This window comes from Crocodylus porosus, unplaced genomic scaffold, assembly GCF_001723895.1.
Source record: "Crocodylus porosus isolate Cpor-Errol unplaced genomic scaffold, CroPor_comp1, whole genome shotgun sequence".
In the NCBI taxonomy this organism is placed as follows: Eukaryota; Metazoa; Chordata; order Crocodylia; family Crocodylidae; genus Crocodylus; species Crocodylus porosus.
In genome coordinates this window covers 58,587,232-58,598,019 of record NW_017728931.1, presented here as the reverse complement: position 1 = coordinate 58,598,019, position 10,788 = coordinate 58,587,232, and the positions used below count along the sequence as shown (strand labels likewise).

At 42.1% G+C, this 10,788-nt stretch overlaps 1 protein-coding gene across 3 annotated transcripts in view; it reads right to left on the bottom strand.

The window, feature by feature from the left end:
• Nucleotides 1-10,788, bottom strand: part of NR1H4 (nuclear receptor subfamily 1 group H member 4) — a 76,764-nt gene that overhangs the window by 1,524 nt on the left and 64,452 nt on the right. For all 3 annotated transcript variants that reach the window (XM_019545133.1, XM_019545134.1, XM_019545135.1), the window contains one exon: nucleotides 1,921-2,034. In XM_019545133.1, the coding sequence (XP_019400678.1) occupies nucleotides 1,921-2,034 (114 nt within the window). The remainder of the gene's footprint in view (nucleotides 1-1,920; nucleotides 2,035-10,788) is intronic.

The following is a 10,788-nucleotide window of genomic DNA, read 5'->3' as shown; positions in this document are numbered from 1 at the left end:
CCACGAGTGCTCGTAAAGCCGTGCTAGGGGACTTGCAATGACCTCGGCCAGTTCCTTTAGAACTCTAGGGTGGAGATTGTCCAGGGCGGCTGACTTGAATACGTCCAACCCCTCCAGAAGCTCCCTAACTAAATCCTCGCTAACCTGTGGCCCAGGTGTGCCTCCCCTGGGGCCCCAAGGGGGCCCAGCAGGGAGGTGGCTGTTCTGGTCCCTACTTAGGAAGACAGAGGCAAAGAAATCGTTAAACATGTTAGCTTTGTCGTCTGCTGTGACGACCAAATTTCCCATGGCATCCTGCAAGGCCCCACATTACCCGGGACCTTCTTTTTGCCCCCTATGTATTTAAAAAAGGACTTCTTATTGTCCTTAAACTGAGAAGCTAGCCCCAGTTCCATCTCTGCCTTGGCCTTCCTAACTGCCCCCCTACATCCCCGAGCGAGTGCAGAATAGTCATCCCTGGTGATGACCCCTTCTTTCCATTGGGTGTACGCCTCCTTTTTAGGAAGGAAACATTCCTGGATGTTTTTGGTGAGCCATGGAGTGCCAATAACTTTAGCACACAAAAAAAATTGGAAAAATTTTTTCCATGCCAGCAGCTGGTGCCTTCGGCTTGTCAGGGTGATCAGGTGAGAGATTTGTTAGATATTTTGGTTACAAGAAAACACACACAAATAAATAATCAAGAAATAGTATTTCTCAGCTTTTTCTTGTTTAAAATGAAATTGACTGAAACATAGAGGGCCTGCACAAAGGCACAAGTAAAACTACTCAAAATTTTCCATCAAATATTTTTAATGTAAAATCGGGTTTATGACTAAACACACTTCTTTGTGAAAAGTATCTGTTGTTTGTAGAAATTTTTAACTTTCAAAATTTTCCAAATCCTATTAGGAAAGGCTATCACCATATTTCCTGGGAGCTGAAATTCAGATGCCCCTGTTCCCCTCTAGGAGCTGGCCAATAGCATAAATGAGAAGGGGGGCAGCAGCTTGGGCACCCCTTTTGTTGGGGAAGCCCCAAAACAGCTATTGCTGCTGCAATAGCTGATCACACTGCAGCAACTGACATGGCAGGAACCAGACACGGAGCTGCACTACTACACCTCTGGGTCTGGTTCTACAGCAGGACCACCATCCACTGCAATATCTCACCACCAGAATCAGGGATGTGTCTAAAACAGGTTGGCAACATTTTTGAGCAGAGTGCCAAAAACACCTGCAGCCTCAACTTATAAGATATCAGCGTGCCAGGGGCAAAAGGCAGGGGAGCTACGAGGGGTCCAATCCTTGTTGTGACAGCAGAGCTCCAGTCCCTTCCCCACCATCCATCCCACGGTGCGTGTGCCAAGCAAAATGCCTTCGTGTACCATACTCTGGCACCTGTGCTGGGGATTGCCTACCCCAGTCTAAAACATGTAGAGAAGCCAGGGAGTTTGGCTAACAAAGGCAAATAAGGAAATACATGGGGCATCACAACTTCAAGTACATATCAAAACTTGTCAAGGGCTGCCTGCCACCTTTCCTCTTGCTGCTGTTGTCCACAGTTTTTCTAGCATGTGCTTCTGATATGCCAGCTGGTATTTGTTCCATAAGTCTTAACCCCTTCATTATTGATTCTTTATTCAACTATACTTGAGGGAGAAGTTTCCTTTTGAAGTTCTGACGTTCCACTCACACAGTGGAATGCTGCAACATATTTGTTACTCATATTAATAACAAGAAGAATTCTCCGTATTTGGAGGAGAAAAGCCCTCTCTGATGACAACTGTGATGTTCATTTTTATTCAGCTGCTATAGGTATGTGATACTGATGACTCCCTATATGTACAGCACCAGTGATTTACACATCTGCCATTTGTCTGGTGCTTTATTCACTCTTCTCAAATTACTGTCAAATATTTACTTTAGAACTATAAATTACCTGGTGACAGAATAACTATTGCTGTGAGTAGAGCATATTCCTCTTGTGTCATCTTCAGCTCTCCAACACTTTTATAAAAATTAAACATGGGGGTTATGTATTCATCAGCGATACCTGTTAAAAAAATCGGTGATAAAATTAAAGATTTTTTCACATGTAAAACTAGTCTTACTAATGCCCCAGTGGCCTAAGCAATTGACAGTATTTGTGGCTTTTTTTATATTATGTGTGTCGGAACAAAAACTGGCTACATGCATAAAGGAGTTCTGCAGTGCAGTCTCATTTATTTACATAAAATATCCACAAAGTCCTGTTGGTTTCTACTGTGCATTCAGGGAAATAAGAAGAGCTCACAGTTTTCAAGCCTACCGTTCTAGAAGTCCTTTCCCCAAAGGAACTCTGTCCCTCTGTTCTTTCTCATATGATTGCACCTCATTGGTGGCTGGCACTCCTCTGGCACCACTTGCCAAAGAATCCTCTAGTGCAGGGGTAGGCAACGTTTTTTGGCCGGAGTGCCAAAAAAACCACAATGTCTATTTTGGAAGGTGCCGGAGTGCTGACATGCCAGAGCCCAGTGTAGCTGTTTGCAGCCTCCCGGCTGCAGCCGGCCCACGGAGCCCAGTCTGCTTGCAGCAGGGCTTGCAGCCTCCCAGCCACCTGCTGGAAGCAGCTTGGGCTCTGTGGCTAGCAGCAACTGCTTAGAGCCCGGGCTGGCGGTGGTATGCCAAGCAAAACGACTTTGCGTGCCATGCTTGGCACACGTGCTGGGGGTTGCTGACTCCTACTCTAGCGTCCTACGTTTGCAGTCAGTCCCAGGGCAGTAGCTTCTGTCGCCTGTAGCTACCTTCCTTTATAAAAGGACGTAACTGCTCCTTCCATTGAGCCTGCAAGGTGAGTGCTCAGCAAGTCTAATGACTTTAAACAAGTCTAAGATGTCATTAGGATTCAAAGGCTTGCTTGATGGCAGCCATTACATACTCCTTATTGGCATAACATGTCACATTGTAAACTACCATCTAACCGAACTATGAATAATCCAAGTACATCTGGGCTGAAAGCCTATGAATATTTCAATCTTATTTGGCAGTCAAGGTCTATTGGTTGGCATTCTTTATGTTCTTTCTCTTTTGTTTGTTATCCAACTACTATGTTCCTTTTAGATAAAATTCATAGGCTCTGATATTACTCTTAGGGCCTGAGCGAAGGGCACTATGCTAAGTTATATTTGCTCCTCTTCACCATTTGTACTTATGAGCAATAGTACATCTAACCTCATGGCATTGTCTAGCACTCAAGTAATTATTTGGGTAGAACCAAACAGATGCAGACTATAGTTTTGGTAAGTAAAAAAGGGTGGAAAGCGATCTTCCCACATCCTTTATGTACTTACAACTGGCAGTTCATTCATTTAAGAATCTGGAGCTCTCCCAGCCAGAAATCCCATAGTTAAATTCTGACCCTTCTTTTATAGAAGAAACTAGCAAATTGCCCATCAAAAATGATATGGGGGCGGAGGGCGGGAACTTGCTAATCCTAACCCAAAACCCCACCCACACTGCCACCACCTCTCAGAAGAAGGGGGGAAGGGGGTGGGGGAAGCTTGCCTTGCCATCCCCTCCTTCCCCCTCTGCCCCCCCTCCGCCAACACCCCATGCTGCCACCGCCTCCAAGGAGTAGGGCCGGATGGGTGGCAAGCCCAATGGCCTTGTTCCCCCACCCCACCCCGTCCCCCCCATCCCCTCCATCATGGCCACACACCTCCTGTCCGTAACACTCTTGGAGCACTGTGATTGGTTGTTTCAGTAACCAATCGGAGTGCTCCAAGAGCATTACAGACAGACGGACTAAGCCCTATATTATATTAAAATGATGTGTGTACCTGGGTCTACATATTATGGGCTTGATCCTCTCAAGTGTCTTAACAGCACTCTGACAGCAAAAGCAGATGTAAATTACATGTGCATCTACTGCATCATGTGCATCTGCTGCTAAAAAGTTGTGCTGATTTTTATAGGGCAGCAGGGTACATTTCTACTTTCTTATTAAAGTAGAACAGTTGCTAGATTGCGCAATATAGCTGCTTCAAACTACTGGATGTCAGGTTTCTATGATAAGGTCCAGACCAGTGCTTCTGTAGCAGCAAGGCCACAGAAATTTACCATGAAGGTACAAAGGAAAGAAACCTACTCTTTTCCTATACATGAAAACCATATGATTTGTTATCTAATTATCCCAACACCCAGGAGAAAATCTGTTTGAGTTTTGCATTATCCTGAGTGCAAACTTATGATTTTGGGTGGGAAACATACGAAAATGTGTGAGTTTGCATGATTTATACAAAAGGAAGCTGAGGCATAGTTTTAGTCAAGTATTGCTTTGTGGTTTGTAGTCTGTCCACCTGGGAAACCCAAAGTGAAACACTTTTGGCGCAATCACAGAAAGAAAACAGAAACATGGAGATGTCACTTGATTCAGTTACTAACTAATCATTGTCTGCTATGATAGGAAGAAAGTTTTCTACTGTTCCAGCAGAAGGAAAACATGCTTTTTGCAGAACAAATTTAACCTTTGTGGGTGCATACCGTGAGCATACAAGTATATTATTAACAGCCTGTGTTCATTTCAGGTTATCTGTAGCAATAATGACAGTTCTTATAACATTTTTTTTCACATTGTCAGGCCCATTTGAGAAGGGTCAGAGTCAATTAAGCAGAAATATATGATGAGCATCTGTTTGTCATGTGTTAGTTAATCATACTGTTGGGGCTTAGACACAGCAAACTACAGCCAGAGCCTCTAATTTTCTGCTATGATTATCTCATAATAATCAGCTAGAGTTAGCTCTTTTAAAGGTTGAACAGCTGTTTCTGCTAAGCTTTAGGGTCCATCTATTCCCTTTAGAGAGAAAACACTTACAATCCAAAGTTCCACTATGATTAAATATGACATAGCCAAATGCCAAAGCTCTTATGAAAACTAAAAAATGCGAAAGATCTGTATCATTTAGCACTGAACTATGCCAGACGAAACTGCTGCTGGAAGTGACTGGCGCAAAAGTGGCTTAGTCAGGGTTAAGGAACAAATCTTGAACACTACACATTTAGAGGTGTCACAGCATTGACTTAACATCTTCTTGGTAGAAGACCAGGAAAATTGGAGAAGGCATGCATAGAAAATGAAAGGAGGAGATGGGAGTTTTCCTTGCCATCCCCTTCTATTTTCTCTGTCTCAATATCTGATGTTGCCAGTTCACTGGCTACTTATTACATAACTCCCAACCTTTAGTACTTTGGTCCCTGCAGTCAAGTGATCATATAAGTATCTCAGCTTACATTTCAAAAATAAAATTTCAGCCCTTATTTTTGGGGAAAGAAGTTTGAAAGTGTGACCACGTGATACCGCAATGTCTCATACCCCAAAGTCTCAAAAGTGTACCCAAAAAGTACTCAAGTGAGTACATGAGTTCAATCTCATGTCTATTTATTCTCAGGATTTTTTTGAAGTCCTGGCTCAATTATTGAAAGTTTGATGTTGGGACTGCTGAGTTTCTGTGCCATGCTCTTCAGCCAGTCTGATGCATGGTCTACTTTCATGGAAAGTAAAAATGACTTCAGTCAATAGAACAACCTGGGGATGGTCACTTTGCAACTCAGCACCGGTGGATTCCTGAACCAACACAGGCTTAGGTAGCTAAGATGGCCACAGAAGAATTATCTCAGTGGTGGGCTGCCCAAATGCAACCTCTTTCCGCTACTTACTGTAAAAGCATTCATGATAATGGAGCACAGAAATAATACAGTATAAATTATTTATGTCATTTTAAGTTCAGCTGTTTACCAATAGGACATGGAAGAAAAAGGAAGGCAGACCAGTCTTCTAGAGTGTAGCCAGATACATGACTAATGGAATTTCAATTATATTAATATTTAATATAACCTGAAAAATATTGGATGTTATCCCAATTTCTAGGCCAAATTAAGTGTAACCCAGTACAAGTACCCTACAGAGGTCAGAGCCCCTTTGCGTCATCTGAGCTGTGGCAGCCAATTGTTGTTGTAGTTTGACAATAAGGTAGAGTAGTAGAGGTGTGCATGAGGTCTGAACACAGACAGACTGAAGATACAAGCCTTGACCCAAAGGTTTTACAGGTTTTACTGACAAAGATGTAATATGCCATATATATTGGAAGGAAGGGCAGTTTAACACAGACAAGACCATGCAGCTATTAGTTCTTTTATTTAAAATATTGCTTGAATCTTAATAGGCCAGGTGTAGAGGCCATTACTGGCACAGATTTCAGGAAGAAGCTGCTTCATAAACTAGAAACAAAATAACCATGTTTCCAAGGCACTTCAGGCAAGCTAAGTATCATTGCTGTGGGACAGTGCCAGTTGGCCCAAACACATTACCTTATAGATGTGGGTACACATTCACTATTTAAATAGAAACTTCACAAGGGTGACCCCAGAAGTGCCCCAAAACATATCTAACATGTCCCAAATTTATAGCTGGTCCAATAAAAGATATTACCAAGCAAATCCTGCTTTCAGTTTAGAAATCATAGAATCATAAAAAATAGGGCTGGAAGACATCTCACGTATGACCTCTTGCTCAAGGAAGTGTCTGTTCTTTCTAAATCATCTAACCTATTTTTTTTAACTCCCAAGGATTTCCCAGTAAACATAGGAGATTTGATTCATCACCTGCTATACAGTTTTTAAATTTAGATAGTAAGCTTTTTGAGGCAAGGACTATTTTAGGATATGTATGTACAGTGCCCAGTATAATAAGCCTCTGACCCAAGCATCGCACTACAGAGAAACATAAAGATTGGAAGAGGGAAAAGGAAGGTTACAGCAATAAAAGTTGTGCTTATGCTACTATTAAAAAGAATAAAGTCTAAAAATACTGCAATAGTCAAATGAAGCAAGAAACTGTTAAAAGCTAAAATATATATTTTAAAAGACCAGTTTTCATGAGGAGACTTCTCCAGGCTTCGAGTTTCATTACATCTGTATTTCTACAGGCCTGTTTCACATCAATTCATTATGCTTTTGTAACTAGCTGCTGTTTCATCACAAGAGGGGGCTGTTTTCTAATACAATTGAAAATCTTTCAACTTGGACTCTAATAAAACATCAGAAAAAAATAGAGAAACGTTCAGGGTTATAGTTTCTCTTATCAGATATATAGATTGTTTCATCTCCATTTAGCTCCTCAAGTAGCAAATTAGAGGTAACTTTTGGTATAGTTTGGATAATTTTGGTTGAGCCATGTGATCTTAAATGTTACTGCTGCAAGTTCACATTTTTAAAAGGGAAGCTAGAAACTACTGTGTTTGAAACATCAAGTTAAAAATTAAAATGAAATAGATTTTCAACAGAAATTACCTCTCTTATTTATAAAGGTTCTGTACTGTACAATGGATATAGGACTATCTTCTTGATTAGTGTTCATCATGCATGGTTTCTTCCCTCTCTCAAACAACTTCAGCTAGTTGCATTTATTCTATGAAGCATCCCAGGTACAAAGAACATTCTAAATCTGTGTTCCATTTGGTGAAATCATGTATGAATTTGTGCCAGCAGGGTCAATTTGTCTATGAAGTTTATTAGTCTACTTCAGTATCTTAGTCTAATGGCTGGATGTTATCTGCCAGTGACATTGATAGGAGATGCATTCCACTGATTTCACTGGGAGCTCCATCAAACTATTAGACTAAAAGCTCTTCAAAACAGAGTCCCATTGGTTCAGCACACTTTACATATTGTAAACATTCAGTAGTACCTATAGTTTATATACAAATAATCTTTATCTTGTCTATTTTGAGAATTTGAGCCTACAACAGAGGTAATAGGAAATTTGCTTGCATAGGATCTACAACTTCAGACCACAAATATATAAGAATTAACATAACCAGAGAAAGTGGGTATTCCTTTGCCTCATAGTTGGTCCATATCTATCACTTGTTAAGTCTTTATTCTGTGTATGCACCTATCTTAATTTGTCTTGTAAATAACAAAAAACTCGATTTATACACCTGAAGGTAAGCTTTAGAGGAGTGCTTAGGACATCCAGATGCTTAAAAACAATTTCTATGAAGGAGAATGTTTTGTGTTAATTCCTGATGACTAAGACTGTAGTGTTAATACGAGTGAAAAGATCTCATCTGGATAAATATGAAGGTATCAGTGGATATTAAACCCAGCAGTAAATTAACTGCCATTTTACTGAAAGTAAAATATATTAATTACTTATTAAACTACAGTGCATCTCTCACAGAATCTTTTCTATCAAAACTGTTTTCCAGACTCAGAAACTTTCTCTTGAAGCTTTGACTTCTATTTCATTGAAATATTACTAGTGAAAATCATCAAAAGATCCTATAAACAATGGGCCAGATTCACCCAGTCTCCGTATTGGTTTCAGATGGTGTAGGTTGTGACATGGGAAAGGCCACCTAAAAGAGAGGTTGCAGCACCAGAAAATAGACATATGAACTCAGATCCTTCACCTTTCTTATGCTTATGTTTATCCAATGCACAGTGCAGTAGGCCAGCCTTAAGAGAAGGGTTCTGGGCAGTGCCAGGGCTGTGGCTTGGTGATTAAAGCTGTCATACTCAACCTTCATGGGTGTTGGTTCACAAGTGCACTTCCTGGCCACGCATGCCTGCCCCACTCCACACACAACGTGATCTCAAATGCTGGCCTGACTCCATAGCCATATTTGGTCCCAGAGTGAATCCCTCATGCAAGCCCCACTGCATCAGCCCAATCTAGCATGCAGGGCCACATCATCTGGCCTACAGAGCTCCTCATAGGTCTGGAAATTTGGCAGCAGGGGGCAGCAATTAACACTGCCACCAGTCTCCCACTGCCAAATTTCCAGATATGTGGATAAACCCACAGGGTGGATAGTATGGCCTCACAAACTAGATCTGACCCATAGGCCAGAGGTTGAACACCACTGTACTAGTTTTAATATTGAACAAGCTTCCTTATAGACAATACATAAATACAAAAGGCCTTTTCCTATGTTCTATTCAATGCAGAAAAGTGTTACTGAAGATGTTAAGAATCATTCTAATTTAAAGAGTTTTCCTTTCAAATAGTGAAGAATTGCAGTTTGAATGTGTTGTCATTCAATTGGCTAGCACTGTGGACAATACCACCATTCTGCCTGTCTCTCCATATACCTGGATGCCATCTTTGATTCAATGCACTAAGTTCTCATGCCCAGACCATGCATAAGTCTTGAAAATTATTTCTGTCAACCATATGTAAGATACAGCCTTTCCTATCCATGTAGACAGCAGCTATTCTTGCTGCTGCAAAATCCTTTTCTCTGGTCTTGATGAATGCAGACTTGTCCTGCTCAAATCCATCCTGAATATTGCTGCAAAGATCACTTTCCTAACCATGTTGCTTTGACCTTGTCACTCTTCCTTTGTGTTCTAGTGACCTCCCTTTTATTAGCACATACTTGTCCTTGCCTCAAGGCCCTCTACAACCTCTCTCTCATTGAGAAGTCAATACTCCCTGCAACAGGGAATCCTAACCTTGTTAACTGCAGTCAAAGGAGGAGCCAGGACTTTTGACCACAATGACCCATAGGAACCAATGACCACAATGGCCAGCCACAACAAGAATCCAAACCCCAAGGCTGGGGGCCCTTGGGTGGGTGCAGGGCAAGAACAGCCAAATCTCATGAGACCAAGTAGAAGCAACTGAGCTAAGCTGCAGGGAGTGGGGAGGGAGGCTGATTATCAAGCAAAGCAGAAACCCCTGTGTGTGTCTGGAAAGGGGGTGAGCAGGAAGGGGTGGAGCTCTGGGGCTCATAAAACCAGGAGCTGAGAGCTAGCAGGGGAATCTGACCTTGCAGGCAGCAGGAAGAGGTTCTCTTGAAGAAGAGGGCTGTAGGAGATGAACTGTCTGATGCCACAGGCAGTATGCCTGAGAAGCACTCTCCGCTACTGGGTTGAGACCCAGGAAGCTAGGGTCTGAGGCTGTGGACCTGGACTGAAGGGTCTCAGTCAGATAAAAAGGGCTGAAGCTGGGCAGACAGAAACCCAGATAAGAGTTTTGGGGCCCAATGTTGATTTGGACATCAAGGTCTGCTACGAAGGGTCCAATGAGAATTGTCTGTGAGATGTGAGTGTGCCTATAGGGGTGGCTGGCTCCTAAGGCCCTCCTAAAGATGAAATACATCCATGAAGTAAGAAACAGAGAGATAAAAGTCACTAACAAGTAGGCCACCCCAGCTTTCATGGGCAGCCCCCTCTTTAATTAATAACAAATCATGGCAGGCGAGAGATAGGATGTGGAGGAAGCCAAGGAACGTGGACTGGCCAGCCGGGCTACTAGGGGCACCAGACTCCAGCAAGAGCAAGTACCCACGCCTGTCACACTCCCATTGCTACTTAGCAGGTGATGCCAACCTCCATCATTCACTTGTTCAATTTTCAAAAAAGCACTTTCATGCTTCCTCTTATGCTTTTCCTCATGCTTGGAAGGAGCTCCAAGTAAACATCCACAATGTTACCTGATTTTTCTTCTCTTATCTCCTCATAACCTTTTTGCTGTTATGCCTACAAAAACATTTACATGATTGCTGTGTTAGGATCACCATCCTAAATACAGACCACTTCTGAGTCCACTGCGCTCCAGGTTTCCAGGAAGCTGCAGCACAGCTCCTCTCCGGGAAGGCACACACCATTAAAAAGTTAATGAGTGGCAAGATTTTTTTAGGTGTGCAGCGGCTTAGAGGGAACCTTGCTTCTGACTAATATTGTCTTACTGTTGCAGTGTAACTCCCCCATGAGTCTGTTTGCATCCATCTCTTCTTTCTTGTGTTATATTTAGATTATA